This window comes from Panthera pardus, unplaced genomic scaffold (assembly GCF_024362965.1).
Source record: "Panthera pardus isolate Hobbes unplaced genomic scaffold, ASM2436296v1 HiC_scaffold_8, whole genome shotgun sequence".
Taxonomy (NCBI): domain Eukaryota; kingdom Metazoa; phylum Chordata; class Mammalia; order Carnivora; family Felidae; genus Panthera; species Panthera pardus.
In genome coordinates this window covers 13,185,381-13,204,916 of record NW_026527013.1, presented here as the reverse complement: position 1 = coordinate 13,204,916, position 19,536 = coordinate 13,185,381, and the positions used below count along the sequence as shown (strand labels likewise).

Here is a 19,536-nt window from a genome sequence, read left to right as displayed (position 1 = left end):
CCCAACATGGGGCTCAAACTCACAAACTGTGAAACCCTGACCTGAGCTGAAGTCAGATGCTTAACCCACTGAGCCACCCAGGAGCCCCTGTTACTTGGTTTTTAACACACACACACACAGGGTATGTCCATCCCTTAACCCCTAGAACCTCAGAATGTGATCTTATTTGCAGGTGTAATTCCTAAGGATCTTGAGAATTCATCCTGGATTTAGGGTTGTCCTATAGCCAATGACCTGTGTCCCAACGAGAACAGGAGAGGACACAGACACACAGGGGGGACACATGACAACAGAGGCAGACATGGAGCGATGTGTCTAGAAGCCAAGGACAGCCAAGGAGTGCCAGCAGCCACCAAAACCCAGAAGAAAGGCATGGGACAGATTCTCCCTCAGAACCTCCAGAAGGATCCAACCCTACCGACACCCCGATTTCAGACTTCTGACCTCCTGCTCTGGGGGACCACACATTCTGTGGCACTTTGCTCTGGCAGCCCAGGGTGCCCATCCCTGCCCTCCACCCTCTGGGACGAGAGCTTTAGGTCACACGCACAGCCTGGGCATCCCTGATCCCGCTGCCCACCAAGGACCACGAGACAGTGCAGACTTCAAGCACACGCGCCCTTTAATATCTGGTCACCCAGAGCCACGGCCGGTGGGCTGAGGGCCCCCGGGCCGGGCCGGTGGCTGGACCCCGGGGGCTTCTGGCGGCACCACGCGGCTTTTCGAAAATGAAGCCTGGAGCGGCGGCGGGGGCAGTGGGGCCCAGCCCAGGAAGGTCCCGGCCCACAGGGGGCCGTCTGTGGTCCCAGCTGCGGTGTCCCTCGGGGCCAGCTACAAAGTGGAATGCTTCTCAAAGGGCACAGTCAGGAGTCGCGCCGCGGCCTCGTCCAGGAACCAGCAAAGTTTCCCCGTGTGGGGCTGGACCAGGGCGGCGGGGAGGGGGTTCTCCTCCTTGGCCTCCAAAATGCGCTGCGTAAAAAAGGCAGGATCGTGAGGCCCCCGACCCGCACCCCCAGCACCCCTCGGAGCTCCCAGGGCCCCCCACGGACAAGACTCTCCTACTCTCAGAATGTGATGTCACTCTTCCGGCTGTCCTGGCTTTAAACGATCAGCAGGGGACTGTGTAATCCTGGGGTCGGCACACACCTTTCCGGCACAGATCAGAGTCACTCTTTTGGCTCTGCAGGTCGTACCCTGTCTCTGTCACAACTACTCAGCTCGGCTGTCACAAGCGGCAGGATGTGGTCCCGTGGGCTGTGGTGTGCTGATCCCCTGATGTGACCTCACGATCGGTGGGAATTATAAATACTGCTTTCTGATGGCCAGGCCTGCCCCCATGCCCTCTGTCATTTCCTCTGACCATCGCCCTGTGAGGTCGCCTCATTTTCCACCCCCATTTTACAGTCAGGGAAAGCCTGAGGCTTGGGCAGTCTCACGTGAGCCTACTCTGAGCTAAAACCGCTGCACTGATCCTCAGGAGGACAACACGGAAGGGCCTTCCCCGACCCACCTTGCAGATGGGAAAGTTGAGGCCTGAGGGCTTAAGTGGCTGCCCAAGGCCATGCTGGACGTCACAGGCAGGGATGCTGGCCTGTTGGATTCTTTACAGTCTGAACCCTTAATCCCAACCCAAGCCACTCCTGTGAGGACATCTGGGCTTAACAGTTTGGGAGGAATAATTATTACTTATTAATTTAAAAAAATATATATTTCTGGGGTGCCTGGGTGGCTCAGTGGGTTGAGTGTCTGACTTCGGCTCAGGTCATGATCTCAGTTTACAAGTTCGAGCCCCAGATCAGGCTCTCTGCTGTCTGTGCAGAGCCCACTTCAGATCCTGTCCCCTCTGTCTCTGCTCCTCCCCTGCGTATGTGTGTGTGTGCACATTCTCTCTCGAAAATAAACATTTATTTAAAAATTTTTTTCAATGTTTTATTTATTTTTGAGAGAGAGAGAGAGAGAGGGAGGGCGGGAGGGAGGAGGGGCAGAGAGAGTGGGAAACATAGAATCTGAAGCAGGCTCCAGGCTTTGAGCTGTCAGCACAGAGCCCGACGCGGGGCTCAAATCCACGAACCGTGAGATCATGACCTGAGCCGAAATCCATTGCTTGACCAGCTGAGCCACTCAGGCGCCCCTCAAAAGTAAATATTTAAAAAAAAAAAAAAAAAAAAGTAAAAGTAAAAAAATATTTCCTGTTTCTTCCATAATTGGACTTTTCCACTGATGGCAATTAAAATAGATTTTTTATTATTTAGTTTACTTCTTTTTTTTATTAAAAAAATTTTTTTAATGCTTATTTATTATTGAGAGACAGAGAGACACAGAGCATGAGCAGGGGAGGGGCAGAGAGAGGGGGAGACACAGAATCGGAAGCAGTCTCCAGGTTCTGAGCTGTCAGCACAGAGCTCGACGCGGGGCTCGAACTCATGAACTGCGAGATCATGACCTGAGCTGAAGTCGGTCGCTTAACCAACTGAGCCACCCAGGTGCCCCTTTTTAGTTTACTTCTAATATCTCATTTGTTTTATATTTTCCTAAAATATTAAGTAAACTTTTTTTTCTTATTCCTCCTTTTTTAGTTATTCCTCCTGCATAATTTCCCTCCCTGATTAGTTTTGCCAGGGATCTAACTTTGGGATCTATTACCATTAAGCTTTTAAGAATATTAACCAATCCAGGGGTGCCTGGATGGCTTAGTTGATTGAGTGTCCGCCTTCGACTCAGGTCATGATCTCATGGATCGTGAATCAACCCTCACATCAGGCTCAATGCTGTCAACACAGAGCCCACTTCAGATCCTCTGTCCTCCTCTCTCTGCCTCTCCCCTGTTTTCCTCTCTCTGCCTCTCCCCTGCTTATGCTGTCTCAAAAATAAATAAACATATAAAAAAAGAATATCAACCAACTCATTAATTTCTGACTTCAATGTCACTTATTCCTTCCACTGACTTTTCTTGGATTTTTGTTATTGTTCTTTTTCCTAAGTCTAGAGTAAAGCACTCAATTTGTTTAACTGTTTTTTTATTTAATAATTTTTTTAAAAAATTATATTTTTAAGAAATCTCTACACCCAATGTGGGGCTTGAACTTCCAACGCCAAGATCAAGAGTCGTCCCCTTATTTAATAATTTTTGAAAGTACACCTTAAAGCTACAAATTTACCTCTGAGTGCAGCTTTGGCCTCATCTCATCAATTTCACTTCATTTCATAATTATTTATTCCTAAGTAGCCTGTAATTATAGTGGCCATCTCCCCTTCAAACCAAGAATTACTCAAGTCCCTTGGGGCCTGGTGCTTCTAGCACAATAATGTCTGGGGCCATATTCCATCCCTGGGCCCACATGCCATGACCTTCCTGGGAATGGGGCCCTCAGCCATTACCTTCAGAACAGCTGCCTTGCCTTCTCCGGTTGCCACAAAAATGACAGTTCGGGCTGCATTTAGCACAGGAAGCGTGAGGGTCACACGCTCTGGTGGTGGCTTTGGGGAGTCGCTGATAGGGGCCACGATCTTCTCCCGCTCCTGGGGGAGGGAGGCCCCGGGGTGGAATGTCACTTCAATTTCTCGAGCACTCACATACACCAGGCATGATCTGTCCATCAGTCCATCACCCCGCCCCCACCATTAATCTTGTGGTGCTTGATTTAAATCCTCATTTTAAGATGGGTAAACCAAGGCTCCAGAGTTGGCTAAGGCTTGCTAGTTGGCAGAGGCTGACTCAAACCCTGCTGTGGGCACCTCCCGGTCCCCCAAAAGTGGTCCTCCCTCCGGAAGTTCCAGTCGGCAGAGGCCCATGTGGATGTGCTCACCTGCAGGAGGGGGTGGTCCGGGAAGAGTGAGCAGGTGTGGCCGTCAGGACCCACTCCGAGAATCAGCAGGTCAAAAACCGGAATGGCGTCCCCTTGGAAGGCCTAGGTGGGGAAAAGACAGTCCTGAGAGGTTGGGGGCGGGGTGGGGCTCAAAGGACACAAAGAGACAGTGGTTGTAACACAGGGAGCAACAGGCAGCCTCACCTGCATGAAAGGGCCTCTGTGAGGCTCCACATTTCACCCGTGTGACTGGCCAAAAGCCTGGGGACACAACTGTCCCAGACCTGCTCCCAGAGTGTCAGAGGCTGGGCTACCTTCAGGGACCCAACGGTGGGGCTGTGGACTCCCAGGAAGGGGGAGCGGGGGTGGTCCTGAAAGGCATCTGTCCAGGGTGGGGCCGTATTTGCAACCACCCCCGGGGCGGGGCGGGGGGGGGGGGGGGGTGCTAGTTTTTGCTGGTGATAATCATACAGTGCCACCCACAGGCCTGCTCCATCACCACTGCATGGACCAGGCCTCCCTGGGGCCACACCGTGGGACTCACCTGTCTCAGCTTCTTGGCATAGTCCTCGGCCGCCTCCTCCACAGGAAGCTGGGGGTTAATGGTGATCACCTGGCTGTCGGGAATGGGCAGCCTGGAGAGCAAGTGGGTCTGCAGCAGAGGGAGGGACAAAGTCACCAACAGCCACACATGGTTCCCAGAGGCACAAGGTTTGCACGCGTGACCACCTGGATTCTCCAGGTGAAGATGCCTCCAGGACAGGACTGTCATACACCCACCTCCTGGGTGAGTCGGGATCCCGGGGGCGTTTCCGCCAGGAGTCTTTCAAGGCCAGCATGATTGGGGGCCTCCTGGCCCCAGCCTGCACCTGTGTGGCCACATCACAGCCCTGTTTCCAAGTCCCCAGGGTCCCTTGGACCTCAGGATAAAACCCAGCCCCTCTCTGCCCTCCATGATGCCCAGCTGACCTTGTCCCCCTGTGATAGCACGCACCCTGGCCTCTGCAAGATGGGTTTAATTTCTGTGGAAGTGGCCGGAGTCGGGCCTCCTGCCAGGTGGAGGGCTCTGGCCTGTTCCCTCGTCTCCCCAGGTGAACCTCAGGGCCTTTGATCTGCTCTGGGATGGACCCTGGCGACCCCCACCTTGGTGCCTCCCACCTTGGTGCCTCCCTTCACACAGGATCTAGCCCATGGACGCAGCGCCAAGCTGAGTCACAAAGGAAAAGCAGGAAGCAGCAAAAATATAGTAGTAGAGGGGGAAAGTGACAGGGACATAGAGTAAACAGGCCAGGGGCGCCTGGGTGGCTCAGTCGGTTAAGCGTCGACTTCGGCTCAGGTCATGATCTCACGGTTCGTGGGTTCGAGCCCTGCGCAGGGCCCTGTGCTGACAGCTTGGAGCCTGGAGCCTGTTTCGGATTCTGTGTCTCCCTCTCTCTGTCCCTCCTCCACTCGCACTTGTGTGTGTCTCTCTCTCAAAAACAAACATTTAGAAAATTAAAAAAAAAATAATTTTAGAGAAAACAGGCCAGACACACAGTCCTGAAGAGTAAGAGCAATATACTGAGGGTAATGGGGAGCCAAGGAGGGTGTGTCAGCTAAGAAGGGACACGGTCAGATCTGTTCTCGGAAAGACCGCTCTGCTTTGTTTGTCCAAGGTCCCCATCTATACACACGCTCGGGGATTATACTAAGCAAGCCAGTGGGGAATATCAGGGCCCTATTTCTGTCCCACGATCGTCTCCTTAGCTGCCCTTCCCCTACGGGCTCACAGCCATTCCCTCCCCCTCCTGCTGGGCTCCTTCCAGGGAGCTCAGGGGTGGAGGGTCAGGCAGACAGGTTCCCGGAAGCAGAACTGCTGGTTGATCAGACTGTTTCTCTCTTGACATTCTGCAGGCACCGAGGCACCATTCCCCCCGAAGGCAGCGCCTGCAAATCCTTCCAGCGGAGACAAAGCCCTGGCCTCAGCAGCAGAAGACCCACGGAGCACGCAGGGTGCACGGAACACTCACACCGACAGAGCCCCAGGGTATGCGAGATCCGTCCTTGAGGACAGAAGAGCCTCTGCATCCCTATACTGGGTTGACCAGTGCCCCCCCCCCCCCAATTCATGCCCACCCAGAACCTCAGAATGTGACCTTATCTGGAAGCAGGTCTTTGCAGATGTGATTAGCTGACTTCATAGTAGATTGGTGTGGGCCCTACATCCAATGACTGGTGAGAGACTGGAGGCCAGGGGACACCCGGAGCCCCCAGAGGACGGAAGAAGCGAGGAAGGGTCCTCCCCTTGAGCGTCCGGAGGGAGCGTGGCCTCGCCAACACCTGGATTTCAGGTTTCTCCGGGGCAGAGAAAATAAATCCTTGTTTTAAGCCACCCGATTTGTGGTCCTTTGTTAACAGCAGCCCCAGGGAACTCACGTGACTCCCCCAGAAGGAGTAAATCCTGGCCCCACATTTGCTCCTGTGGCAAAGCGTAGGCCTTGGCCATAACCTCTGCCCCAGCTCTGCCCATGGCCAGGTCCTCATACCTCCAGGCCTCAGTTCAAACATCACCCCTCAAAGCTCCCCCAGCCCCCACCATCCTGGCTGAAAGGTCATCCCTGGGCTCTTTCTATCATCTCACACAATTATCTTTTGTCCACACTGCACTACGTGAATACTCTGCGGGGCTTCCCCTCATTTCCTGCCCTGTTAGTGCCCGATGCCCCACTAGGAGCCCCATGAGAGAATGGCCCAGCGTCCCATCGTGTCCCCAGCGTTGGATACAGAGACATACAAGGAACATCCCCGCAACACTTTTACCATTTTGTTAGAATTTTGTTACTAGAGCAAGCACAGTTTTCCTAATTTAAAAAGAGTAAAAGTTCTGGGGCGCCTGGGTGGCTCAGTTGGTTGAGCGTCCTGCTCTTGGTTTCGGCTCAGGTCACGATCTCAAGGTTCGTGAGATCCAGCCCCGCTGGGGACTCTCCCTCTCCCCCTCTCTCTCTGCCCCTCCTCCCCCTTCTCAAACTAAATAAACACACTTTAAAAAACAAAAGTAAAGTTCTTCAAATGTATGCAAACTAAAATGAAGAAACATGAGCCCACTTTTTAATTAAACTCTTGAAAAAGACCCACAGGGAGGCCCCCGCCCCTGAGACGTGTCCCAAGTGCTATCCGGGGCATCCCTTCAAACTCTGGCTTCCCTACTAGTCTGGCACATAAGCTCTCCTCCTCTTCTCGTTCCGGTTTCTCCACCTATGAAATGGAGGAACTAACAGCCCCCACCTCATAGGTTATCGTGCAATTTCATGAGCTGATGTGGCTAAAATGTTTGGTAATCGGTAAGCCTTCCTTCTTGTGACAAAACAACGACAACAGAAAATCATCAGCTCCAACTTCTACCTAAAGAGGGGGAAACACACCCAGGACCTGAGGGACCAGAAGCTTCTGGCCACGCCCGCCCCTTCCACACCTCCCTGGGCGCGTTATCCACGTCTAGGGCAGGAGGAGAGAACTCAGATGCAGCTGGGGAACCCCAGGGCAGGCCACGACCCCCTCCAAGCCTCGGTTTCCCGGATTCTATAGGATCTGAGGCCACAAGCGAAGAATAACCCCCCCTGCAGGTGATCAGCACCGAAAGCTCGAGGTAGCTCGAGGTAGATCACGAACACGTCCAGACTGGAGATGACAAAACCGAAGCCCAAGCTCCACACCAGATACCTCCTGCCTGGCCCTTCCCTACCTCTGCCCTTGCAAGTTGCCAGGCTGTGGCGCCTGAATTTCTCTAAGTCCCTGGCATGGGCCACTCTGTTTCACCTCCACGCCTTTGCCGGGCCACAGGATAAAGCATTATAGGACCTCAAGGTCCCCACGGGCCCACTCGGGTGGCAGTGGAGGTGGGAGTTCAGGGCACGCAGCAGACCCCTCCCAGACAGTGGCAGAGGGGACAGTGTGACCCTCCGTGACCCCCACAGCTGGGTTCAGGAGGTGGGCGCGGCCTTCTTGAAATGACCCCCGGCGGCCCCCGTAGTCAGGTTCAGGCGGTGGGCGCGGTCCTCTCGGCCGCATGACCCCCGGCGGCCCCCGTAGTTCTCACCCGATAGAGACCGTACGTGCTCTCGGCGTGCTCGAAGGGCACGAGGCGCTCGTCGCAGAAGCCTACGGTCCAGCGCGCGAGGCTGGCGGGGCCGGCGGGGGCGGCGGCGGCGGGCAGCTCACGGGCCAGCATCGAGACGAGGCTGCCGCCCGACAGGCCGAGCGCGAAGCGGGCGCGGGCCCCCGCCAGGCAGCACGCCGCCCGCTGCGCCACCAGTTGCGCTAGCGACGCGCCCAGCTCCTGCGGACTCGAGAACACCGAGATGAGGCCCGGGGCCGGCGCGGCCATGGCGACGGCGGCGGCGGGGAGGCGGAAGCGCCCCGGGCAGCCGCCAGCGCGCCTGCGCGAAGGCTGGCCCGGCCGCACCGCTGTCAGTACCTCCGGGCGGCCGCCTACGGCACATGCGCAGTCCCGCGAGTGAAGTCGCGGCTCGTCCCGGCGGTCGATCCGAAGGGGCTCGTTGATTCTTTGCACGCTGTGCCTGAGCTCTTTGCGGGGCCGGGGCAGGCGGAACCGGTGCGGTTGATCTCAGCCTCGCGGTGTCAGGGCGGGGTCGGAGAGAGGACCCCACATCTGGGGTCCCCAAGAGGGTGGCGTGGGGGTGGAATGGAAGGAGGAGATGGGAGATTTCCTGAAGGAGGGCGCGTTTTGGTGGACTTGGAAGTTCCTGAACCTTCTAACATACTGATCTCGTTGCTCGTTGTTGTCTTCCTCTTTCATTAAATTACAAACAACATGAGGTCAGGGTGCGTTTTATTCACTCGTGTGCCGAAAGCCCCCTGAACTATGCTTGTTGCAGAATTGGGGTTGGAAACATACTTGTTGAATTGCTTCTGAAAATGCTCCCTGGCGATTTGTGTGCCTGAGGACCCTGAGAGGCCTCTACCCTGGCTCTTGGCTGGAGGAGCTCCTAAAATGGGGCAAATGGGTCTTGGCTGATGAGAAAGGGTATTCCAGGGAATAGCATGGGCAGGGAAGCCTGGAAGCAGGAGACCTGGTGGGCCTGGCCAGCTGGGCCACTTATCCGGGTCAGAGAATTCAGGAGCCTGTGGTAAGTGCCATGAGACTTGCATGGGTAGTGCGTCTTTAAAATCAGTAACAAGTTAAGAAAACAGTCTATTTACAAAAGCACCAAAAAGAATAAGATACTTCGTAATGAACTTAATGAAAGAATCGCAAAACTTGTGCACTGAAAACTACAATACTTCGCAAAAAAAAATGATTTAAAGATGATCTAAGTAAATGGGAAGACATCTTCTGTTCATGGACTGGAAGATTTAATAGCGTTACGATGTCAGTACTCCCCAAATTGGTCTACAGATTCAACGCAGTTGCTATCAAACTTCAGACTTCTTTTTGTGGGTAGAAATTGATAAGCTGATCCTAAAATGCGTATGGAAACGTAGGAGGCCCCAAGTAGCCACAATAATGTGGAAAGAAAAGCAAAGTTGGAGGACTCACATACCCTGATTCCAAACCTGCTTGCAGATCTGCAGTGATCCAGACCTTGTGGTATTGGCATAAGGAGAGAGCTATCAATGTATTAGAACCTGGCAACGCAGATATAAACCCGTACATCCATGGTCAGTGGATCTTTACAAACAAGGGTGCCAGGGATCATTCAATGGGCAAAGAATGGTCTTTTCAACAAATGGCACAACTGGATAGTCACATGCAAAAGAATGAAGTTAGATCCTATAATGGCAGAACAGTAGGACACCCCCACCCCCACCCCACCGCTCCTGGCAAAGGTGTCTACACTATGATCCCCAGAACCTGGTGAATAACGTTAGGTTACTTGGCAAGGGGAAATAGTGGTTGCAGATGGAATTAAGTTGCAAATCAGCTGTCCTTAAAATAGATAGCCTGGATGGGCCCCATGTAATCACCAGGGTCCTTGTAAATGGAAGAAGGGAGCGGATGAGGGAGAACCAGAGGAATGACAGCATGAGAAAGACTCAACCCACTGTTGCTGGCTTAGAAGATGGAAGAAGGGGCAATGAACCAAGAAATGTGGGTGGCATCTAAAAGCTAGGAAAGGCACGCAAGTGGGATCTTTCAAACCGCTCGAGGAAAGGCAGCCACAGGCCAATGCCTTGATTTTAGTCAAGTGAGCTCCATTTCTGACTTCTGACCTTCAGAACTAGAAGATGATAAATTGGTGTTATCATTTTAAGCCAGTAAGTTTGTGGTAATTCGTTACATCTGCACTGGAAAACAAACACAGATCCCCCACCTCACACGATATACAAATTAAAATGGATCGGGGCTCTTGGCTGGCTCAGTCAATAGAGCATGGAACTCTTGATCTCGGGGTTGAAGGTTTGAGCCCCATGTTGGGTGTAGAGATCACTTTAAAAAAAATGGATCAGGGGGCGCCTGGTGGCTCAGTCGGTTGAGCGTACCGACTTCGGCTCAGGTCATGATCTCGCGGTTTGTGAGTTCGAGCCCCGCATGAGGCTCTGTGCTGACAGCTCAGAGCCTGGAGCCTACTTCGGATTCTGTGTCTCCTCCTTTCTCTGCCCCTCCCATGCTCATGCTCTATCTCTCTCTGTGTCTCTCAATAATAAATAAACGTTAAGAAAAAAAAAATTAAAAAAAAAAAATGGATCAAAGGCCTAAATGTTAAGGGCTGAAACGAAAAACCCTTAGAAGAAAACAAAGTCATAAATCTTTCTAAAAAGTGTATTTCTTTATTTTGAGAGAGCAGAAGGCAGGCATGTGGGACTGGAGACTGACCACCCAGGCCAGACTGGAGATGAGACGAGGAAGGGAAGGGCCACACCCCTTAGCAGATCCTCTGAAGGGCTTGAGTAGGGGAGAGGCCTGGGGTATGTTTTTAAAAGATCACTTTGGCTACCACATAAAGGGATTGTGGAGGGATGGGGTGGGAGTAGGGAGGCCAGCCAGGAGCCACATTTAGTGGGTTAGAGAATCTAGTGCTGGCTGGGTTTGGTGGGTTTAGGGTCTGTCTTGGAGGCAAGGCTCCTGATCGATCTTCCTTCCTTCCTTCCTTCCTTCCTTCTCGCATATCGCATTTTTTATTTTTATTTTATTTTGTTTTTAATTTTTTTTCAACGTTTTTTATTTATTTTTGGGACAGAGAGAGACAGAGCATGAACGGGGGAGGGGCATAGAGAGAGGGAGACACAGAATCGGAAACAGGCTCCGGGCTCTGAGCCATCAGCCCAGAGCCCGACGCGGGGCTCGAACTCACGGACCGCGAGATCGTGACCTGGCTGAAGTCGGACGCTTAACCGACTGCGCCACCCAGGCGCCCCATATTTTTATTTTTTAAAAATGTTTATTTATTTTTGAGACAGAGAGAGACAGAGCATGAATGGGGGAAGGTCAGAGAGAGAGGGGAGACACCAGAATCCGAAGCAGGCTCCAGGCTCTGGGCTGTCAGTACAGAGCCTGACGCAGGGCTCGAACTCACAGACCGTGAGATCATGACCTGAGCTGAAGTTGATGCTCAACCGACTGAGCCACCCAGGCGCCCCATTATATTGCTTTTTAAAAGATCTACTTAAAATTCAAGGAAGCAAATGGTTCTTTGGATAGGTTAGCCTCAAATAGCCCCACTGTTAGGTTTGCAATATAGATCTGACTTCAGGATGGATGTTTTTCAGCGTCGCTTCATCATGGTGTTCAGTCCAAGTGTGTCGTCTTCTTCTTCTTCTTCTTCTTTTTTTTTAATTTTTAACCTGATCCTTTCTAATGGATGGGCCAAGGAGTATGAGGAAAAAGAGGAATCAGGATTGAGTCCCGAGTTTCGAGCTTACTGAATTAGATGCCTGGTGGAGCTTAAGCTAACTGAGACACGGAAGCAGGTTGGAGAGAACACGCAGGTCCATTTGTTGCCCGTTGTTTTGTCTGAAATAGACATATTTCCCAAAGAAAGTGCTGGCAAGGACATGGGAAATTGGAACTCTTACACACAGCTGCTGGCGGGACCATAAAATGGTGCAGTCACTTTGAAAGACAGTCTGGCAGTCCCTCAAAATATGAAACAGTTGCCATATGACCTAGTATTTCCACACTTTGGTTTGTACCCCCACCCCCAATTAAAAACATATGTTCACACAAAGACTTGTACACAAATGTTCACGGCAGCACTATCACAATAGCTAAACAGGGTAAATAACTCAATGTCCATCAACTGGTCGATGGTCAACATGTGGCCCATCATACACCGAAATATTAGTTGTCCATAAAAAGGAACGAACCTGGATGAATCTTAAAAACATGACGCCAAGCGAAAGAAGCCAGACATCAAAGGCCATATGTTGTATGATTTCACTTACATGAAATGTCCAGAACAGACATCCATAGAGACAGAAAGCCAATTAGTGGCTGCCAGGGGCTGGGGAGAGAGACTTCTAATGGGTATGAAGTTTCCTTTTAGGGGAATGAAAGTGTTCTGGAACCAGAGAGAGGTGACGGCTGCACAACTTTGTAAACACTCAACACCACTAAATCGGGCAATTTAAAAAGATGGATTTTAAGGTATGTGAATGACACCTCAACTGAAAACAAGTCAGTAGGGGCGCCTGGGTGGCTGAGTGGGTTAAGGGTCCAAATCTTAATTGCGGCTCAGGTCGTCATCTCACAGTTCGTGGGACTGAGCCCTGCATTGGGCTCTGCCCTGACAACACGGAGCCCGCCTGGGATTCTCTCCCTCTGTCTCTGCCCCTCCCCTGCTCTCACACAAGCGCTCTCTCTCAAAATACACAAACATTTAAACAAAACAAAACAGTAGGAGTTGGCCAGGCATGCAGCGGACGAACAATGGTTCAGGCACAAGAGACAGCAGGTGCAAAGGCACCGAAGGGAGACGCAAGCTGGGAATGACCACTCGCGGTGGAAAGAAAAGAGCCTATAGGATGGCAGGCTCCGGCCAGGGAGCCTGGACTCTTTCCAAAGCGAGGGAGACCCTCGAAGGGTAGGAGGCAAGGTCCCAGCCTACAGCTACCTCTCCTTGGAAGGCTCTCGTGCCCTCAACTCCCCCTCCTTCACACGCCCTCTCTGGCACGGCTTCTCCCTCCTTGTCCCTCACACACCACTGCTCGACCCACGTGCCGATGCCAGACCAGGACGAGTCTCTTCCCACGTCACAGGGACGGACATCCCCTCCGTACACATCCTGCCGGGGCCCCTCCATGAAGGGGAGGCTTGAGGCCACAGATGGCCTCCTGATCCCAGCTCTTCCTCCAGACTTAACCCCGGTTCCTGGGGCAGGGCGGGGGTGGGGAGAGGGCATCCCAGACCGACTCGTCTCATCTGGCATGAACAATACAAAGCTCTCAAGCCATGAAACGTCGTGGAGGGCGCCTGAGCAGAGCTTCATCCGGCTAAGTGAAAGAAGCTGGTCTGGAAAGGCTATCTACGTTGCGTGATTCCAAGCGCGTGACCTGGAAAAAAGCAAAACTATGGAGACGGGGAAAAGATCGGCGGCTGCCAGGGGTTGGGATAGGAGGGGCGGAGGGACGGAGCACCGGGACGTTTAGGGCAGAGAAACTAGGATACTATCACAACGGATGCACGCATTTGCTGAAACCCACAGAATGCACAACACGGAGTGAACGCTAACATAAACCGTAGGCTTGAGATAAGAACGCACGGACACGAGGCCCATCAACCCTAAACAAATGCAGGGCGGTGATGGTAAGAGAGACAGGGGGCGGGGTGACAAGAGCATATGGCAACTCTGTACTCTCCACTCTTTTTTTTTTTTTTTTTTTAAAATAAACCTGACGTTTGCCCCAATAAATAAAGTTTATTATTAATTAAAAAGACAGACACAGAGCCTGACGCAGGATTATTTTCTCGTCAGCTCGGAGCGTCTTACCCTTCTGGGGCTCACAAGCTTTGGGACCAAGAAAGGTCCTGCTGGCCCGCTTTCGCACCGGGAGCCGCTGGCATTGACTCCATTCCCCTGCTTGTACCTCAGTTTCCTCATCTGCACAATGGGGACCACGGCGGTTGAGGTCTCGGGGCACGTTATACGGAATGCAGTCGTTTGGTCAGCACACCAGGGGCGCTGCACCCCCAGAGGCAGGATCCTTCCCCTGCCTTCTTCTCCTGGCCGGCTGTGGGCATCCAAGGACAGCCCCGCCCATCGATGGTTCATCCATTCTTGAGCCAACCAGGGCTTGATCCATCCCCAGGGCCGCCGCTCAGTGCACCCACCCAGCAAATGCCCAGTCACCACAAACCTTTCCTCCTCTGTCCCCTGAAGCGGAGACGAGCGGAGGCAGATGTTATAATACTGGAGGAACAGCAGAAGTTGGGGCTACGTGGATAGACCCTGGCGCTGGATGTCCTGGATTAGAACGCCAGCTCCAACAGCCACCTCTGAAGCTCTCACTCAGAGCTACGGCCACGCTGGGGCACCCGCCAGAACCTACAGGCACCTCCTCTGGGACTGGGGCCGGCGCAGGGCTTCGTGAGGCCCCAGAGGCTGCAGGGAGGCAGTGAGAACGCTAACCCGAGGCCCCAGAGGCCGTGCCGATGGGCTTACAGGCAACAGGGGACAGCAAGAAAAAGCCATGTGTCTGGCTCTTGCCTGGTGAACATGAGTTCCCCAGCGGAAGTCCTGCCTTGTGAAACTCAGAAAGCGTCTGTGCCACACGGGGACAGACAGTAAATAACTGGGATTCAGGCACTGGACACTCTGCAGGTTTATTTCTTCAATTCAACTAGGAAACAAAACCTTGGTGCTTGGAAAGGCCCATGCGCAACAGCACTGGCCCCAGTGTTTGAGGGGCTGGATGCTACTGCAGAATTGGGGGGCGGGAACGGACAGTCTGAGTGGCCAGGATGTCCGGGATGAGTCCGGGATGAGCCACCAATGAGGCCGACCCCAACACGAGGTCTGAACTGTCACCAACAAAGCCAGTGGGGATATTCAATGGGCTGGAACTTCCAAGGCCCCGAAGTCCATCTCAGACACCACCCCAGGCGGGAGACCTCCCCCTGCACCACCGCTGCCACTCCTGTGGGTCCCACCAGCAGCGGCGTCAGATGGGGACCCCCTAGAGTCCTCTGCCAGGGTGAGTGTCTGGATGGGGAGCCGAACAGCCACCCAGCGCAGTCTTCAAGGCTCCTCTAGCAAGAGCTCCGTGGAGGCACCTAAAAGGAGACATCTGGGCAGGGGCAATGTCTAAGGGTCACAGTCAATTCTGGAAGCTTCCGGGCATCAGGAAGGGCAGACAGGGGACAGGAGGGGAGGCCCACCAAAGATGGTTAAGTGCAAAAGAGAGATTTCTAGCTGGCCTGGAGGTCCCTTGACAATGACCCCCCCCCCCCCCCCGCACCTGGGTGGGCGGGGCAAACCACGTGGATCCTCTGCTCGGGAAGGGTCATAGAGGGTCTGTCTGGAGCTCAGACTGGCCTGTGACGCCCTGGGGCCCAGCAGCCTGGGGAGGCGCGGACTGTCGCTCCTTAAGGCACAGCTGAGACTCGGGAGGCTGAGAAGCTCCACTCTGGGTCCATGACCCAGCAGGGAGGACAGCTGCGCCCTGCATGCCCGCAGATCTCAGGAGAGAGCAGGGGAAAAGAAAGAGGGAAGAGGTGTGGGCATACGGGACAGCGGGGAGGCTGAGAAGCAGGGAGGAGAGAGACGCACAGAGACACAGGCACGGGAACTCAGGCAGGAGACAGCCCCGAGGAGGAGAGAGGAGAGAGAGGGTAGCAGAGCCGTGGGCTCTTCCTGGGCTACTCTGGCTGCTGAACACCAGGGTGGCCCCACCTGGCATAGCTGGGCCAGCCCCCCAGCCTCACTGGCAGGGCCGGGCTGGGAGTCTCTAGTGGGCGGAGGAGGAGCGTCAGAGGGGCAAAGGCACCCGAGCAGATGCGAGTGTAGACACTCTGGTCGAGGGGCAGGTAGTGGCCCTGCTTCAGGGTCCAGGAAGAAGAGCCGGTCCGAGGTCTGGCGTGGGTCAAAGCCCTCATGCTGCAGCCGAGTCTTCTGGATCTTGAAGGTGCCTGTAGGGGTGAGGATGGGGATACTCAGCAAGGGGGTTCCAGGGACCCCCAACTCACCATCCTCTCCTACACCTCCAGGCTTCTGCATAGGCCATCCCTCGGCTGGAAACATTCTTCCTCATTTTGTTCTGCCTGATTCTCCTTTGCCCTTCAGATCCTGACTTCATGCCCCCTCCTCCAAGGAGGCCTCCCTGACTACCCCCCATCACAGCCGCATACTCTGTGTACTCCCTGCCTGGTCACATGTACAGCCCCTAGACCAAAGCAGGGCTGAGTCTGTCACACGGTAGGTCAGGGGGCAGCAGCCTGTAGCCGAGGGCCAAATTTGGCCCATCATCTGTTTTGTAAATAGTTTTATTGGCATGAAGCTATGCCTACCCATTTACACATTGTCTAGGACAGCTTTTATACCACAGAACCAGAGGTGTATGGGACAGAGACTGCATGGCCCCAAAATTGAAAATACTTACTATCTGGTCCTTTAAGAAAGAGTTTGCACTACCCTACAGTGAACAAGTAAAGGAAGGTTTCATGAAAGATAAGCCTAGGAGCACCTGGGTGGCTCAGTTGGTTAAGCATCTGACTTTGGCTCAGCTCATGCTCTTGAGGTTCATGGGTTCAAGCCCTATATCGGCCTCTCTACTGTCAGCACAGAGTGCTCTTTAGATACTCTGTCCCCCTCTCCTTGTGCCCCTTCCTTGCTCTCTGTGTGTGTGTGTCTCTCTCTCTCAAAAGTAAATAAACATTGGGGCACCTGGGTAGCTCAGTCAGTTGAGCATCTGACTTTCGGCTCAAGTCATGATCTCACAGTTGGTGAGTTTGAGCCCCACGTCGGGCTCTGTGCTGATGGCTCGGAGCCTGGAGCCTGCTTCAGATTCTGTGTCTGTCTCCCTCTCTCTGCCCCTTCCCTGCTCATGCTCTGTCTCTGTCTCTCAAAAATGAACAAACATTAAAAAAATGTTTTTTTTTAAGTAAATAAACATTAAAAAAAAAAAAGATAAAGCTAAGGGTTCGGGCTAGTAGGAAAAAATGGACGAGGGATACCTGTATGCTTTAGAGTTGAGAAGGTGTCTTGTTCTAAATAAAACTTCAAAAGCATAAACCATAACATTAAAAAAAGGGGGGGGGGGGTAAGTTTGTATCAAAATTAAGGGCTTCTTTTCAACAAAAGCCCCATAAACAAGGTTAACGGTTCGACTCCCAAATAGAAGACTTCTGATGTCCGAAACTGCTACGGAATTAACATCTGGACTATTAGGAGTAACTCTCACAAATCGAAAAGAAAAAGACAGCAAGGCTATACAAAGATGGCAAAAGATACAAACAGGCAATTTACAGAAGCAGGAAATCTCCCAGATAACAAGATGATTTGCTCAAAGTTCCTAGTCACCAGAAAAAATGCAGGAAATGGAAGAAATGCCCCAAACACTGCAGAATGCCTAGTGGGGGTAGGAGTCGAGGAATGGAAATAAATAACGATGCTAATAACACAAGAGAAAGGCCCTGCATGAGCCCACCGTGCCTGCTGGCCACGAACCATCGTGTCAGACTTGGCACAAGGATCTGAACCAGGACAAATAAGCAAATGGTTGTTGAACCAAAAGACAGATGGACGGACCAGACGGAGAGGCGAGAGGCCGCACCTGTAGTGTCCACTTGGGGCAGGAGGCGTAGGAAGATGGGCCGGGCATAGGGTGCCAGCACCTTCTGCAGCTCTTGGTACAGCACATTGGGGCTCAGCTGGCCGTGGGGGTCCGCGATGGCCGCCATGCCTGCTTTGCCCTCTACTCCTGGAGATAGAGGTTTCACTGAGAACACCCCACCTTTTGTGCCGCCGCAGGACTGAATACACCCTCAGACAGAGGACCCTGGTCTCTGATCTCTAGTCCCTTCCGTCTGAGATAACACTTGCTGAAGCAGCAATCATTATTATTATTGAGCTTTTACTGTCGCTGCAACTCTGAGACAGTCACTTTCACGATCCCATGTACTGGATAAGGAAACCGAAGGGTTATCATCCAGGAGGGGTAACTCCAGCTCCAGTGCCCCGACGCAGGTTGCTATGTGCAGTTATCCGAGCTGAGCACTGCCCAAGAGCGCCTGTACCTCCAAGCTCATGCAGGTTGGGCTCCTCTGGGGCTGCCATACCCTAGGACCACCCCCGCAAACCCAGCTTGCCTGGCACAGCCACCCCGTACACAGCCACATCTGTCTGGCCAGCAGGCGGCTGAGCACGCCCTCCACCTCAGTAGTGGAGACATTCTCCCCACGCCAGCGGAAGGTGTCCCCGCCGCGGTCCCGGAAGTACATGTAGCCCAGCTCATCCATCACCAGCACGTCACCTGGGAGAGGGAGGAGGAGAGGTAAGATGGTGGCCCGCCGTCCCCACAGCCGGCCCCCAGGACCTTCGCACCTGAGAGGTAGGCGCTGTCGCCCTTGCGGAAGACACTGTGGGCGATCTTCTTGCTGGTGGCGCTCTCGCTGATGTAGCCATCGAAGCGACGCCAGCGGGTCCTGCTGGTTGATCTGGCCCACGAGGAGGCCAGGCTCCCCTGGAGAGGAGGCCACCCTCAGGCTGCGCTGGGTGGGCAGGGGGCGGGGGGCCCCGGTTCCCCAGGGGACTGGGCAGGGCCTGGCTCACCGGCCTGACACGGGATGCAGAGGCCCTGGGCATCCCGCAGTAGCTCCATGGTGTCCTCGTTGACCTTCACCAGCCGGATGGGGTACACGTGGGGCAAGATACGGCTGTTAAAGCCACAGGAGCCGACCTGGGATGGGGCGAGCCACGTCGGTGAGGAGCCCCCGTGGGGTATGGTGTCCTCTCCCCACTGACGTCTTGCCTCTCCTGCCCCCAGGGCCTGGAATTAGCACCCCGCGTCCCTGAACTCTGTGGCCTTGGGCGATCCGAAAAAGGGGGTATTAAGGGCAGTGCCGCCTTCCAGACTCATGCCCCTCTCCCATCTCCCCGGCCCTCCTTTGGCCATCATCTCGTGAGGAACCTGCTGACCGGTCACCACTTCCCTGGTCCCTAAAACCCTCTATGCTGGCAGGAAGTGAATGCCTGGGGTAACCCCGAGCCACGTGGGGACACTGGCAGAGCTTCTGCCCGCTCCCCGCTGCATGCCACCTTGCCTGGCTCAGTCCAGTGAGCACAAATCCTGTCTAATGGGTCTGTGCTGCTGTGTGCTGTTGGGTACGTCTGTTACGTACCCAACACAGCAACCTGTGTTAATGCAGCCACAGTGTCTTCAACAGACATGCACGGTGGGGGCAGTGCCTTGTTCTCAGGTCCTGAGGACCCAAAACAGAGACAGACAGGAAACAAATCACTGCCCCTCCGGTGCTTGCTTTATTGTGGTGCTTGCTTTATTGTTATTCTCGTTAGCTGTGCCTGGCTTAGGATGGGAGGAGTTGATAAGGCAGCAGGGTCCTGCTAAGGCAGGATGGAAACATTAATTGCGAATCATAAAAGCAATTGCAGAGAGCTTGCAACCTGGGGGTGCGGGGCTGAGCTCGTGATTACGTCGGGTGATTAGAACAGGCCCAATGGGCTGTCGTCCCCATGTACAGAGGAGGAAGCCAAGGCCCAAGGAGTCTGAGTGCCTTACCCCAGTAGGAGGGGATGGGCACCCCAACCCTGGCCCCTGGATCCCCCAGAGTCCCACT

General features: G+C 53.8%; 2 protein-coding genes across 2 annotated transcripts in view; both read right to left on the bottom strand.

Moving 5' to 3' along the window:
- Positions 1-604: 604 nt before the first annotated feature.
- On the bottom strand, positions 605-8,224 carry PGLS (6-phosphogluconolactonase). The gene is made up of 5 exons (XM_019416288.2): positions 7,882-8,224; positions 4,351-4,458; positions 3,807-3,908; positions 3,379-3,519; positions 605-969 (listed from the first exon to the last, which is right to left on the bottom strand). Exons 1-5 carry the CDS (start codon positions 8,167-8,169, stop codon positions 832-834), a joined length of 777 nt encoding a protein of 258 aa, XP_019271833.1. The 5' UTR covers positions 8,170-8,224; the 3' UTR covers positions 605-831.
- A 6,322-nt stretch (positions 8,225-14,546) lies between these two features.
- Positions 14,547-19,536, bottom strand: part of SLC27A1 (solute carrier family 27 member 1) — a 30,865-nt gene continuing 25,875 nt past the window's right edge. The window contains 8 exon segments of the mRNA XM_053898232.1: positions 14,547-15,786; positions 15,788-15,870; positions 17,514-17,660; positions 18,049-18,087; positions 18,090-18,212; positions 18,284-18,374; positions 18,376-18,422; positions 18,512-18,728. Coding sequence (XP_053754207.1) covers positions 15,601-15,786; positions 15,788-15,870; positions 17,514-17,660; positions 18,049-18,087; positions 18,090-18,212; positions 18,284-18,374; positions 18,376-18,422; positions 18,512-18,728 — 933 coding nt within the window. The 3' untranslated portion in view covers positions 14,547-15,600.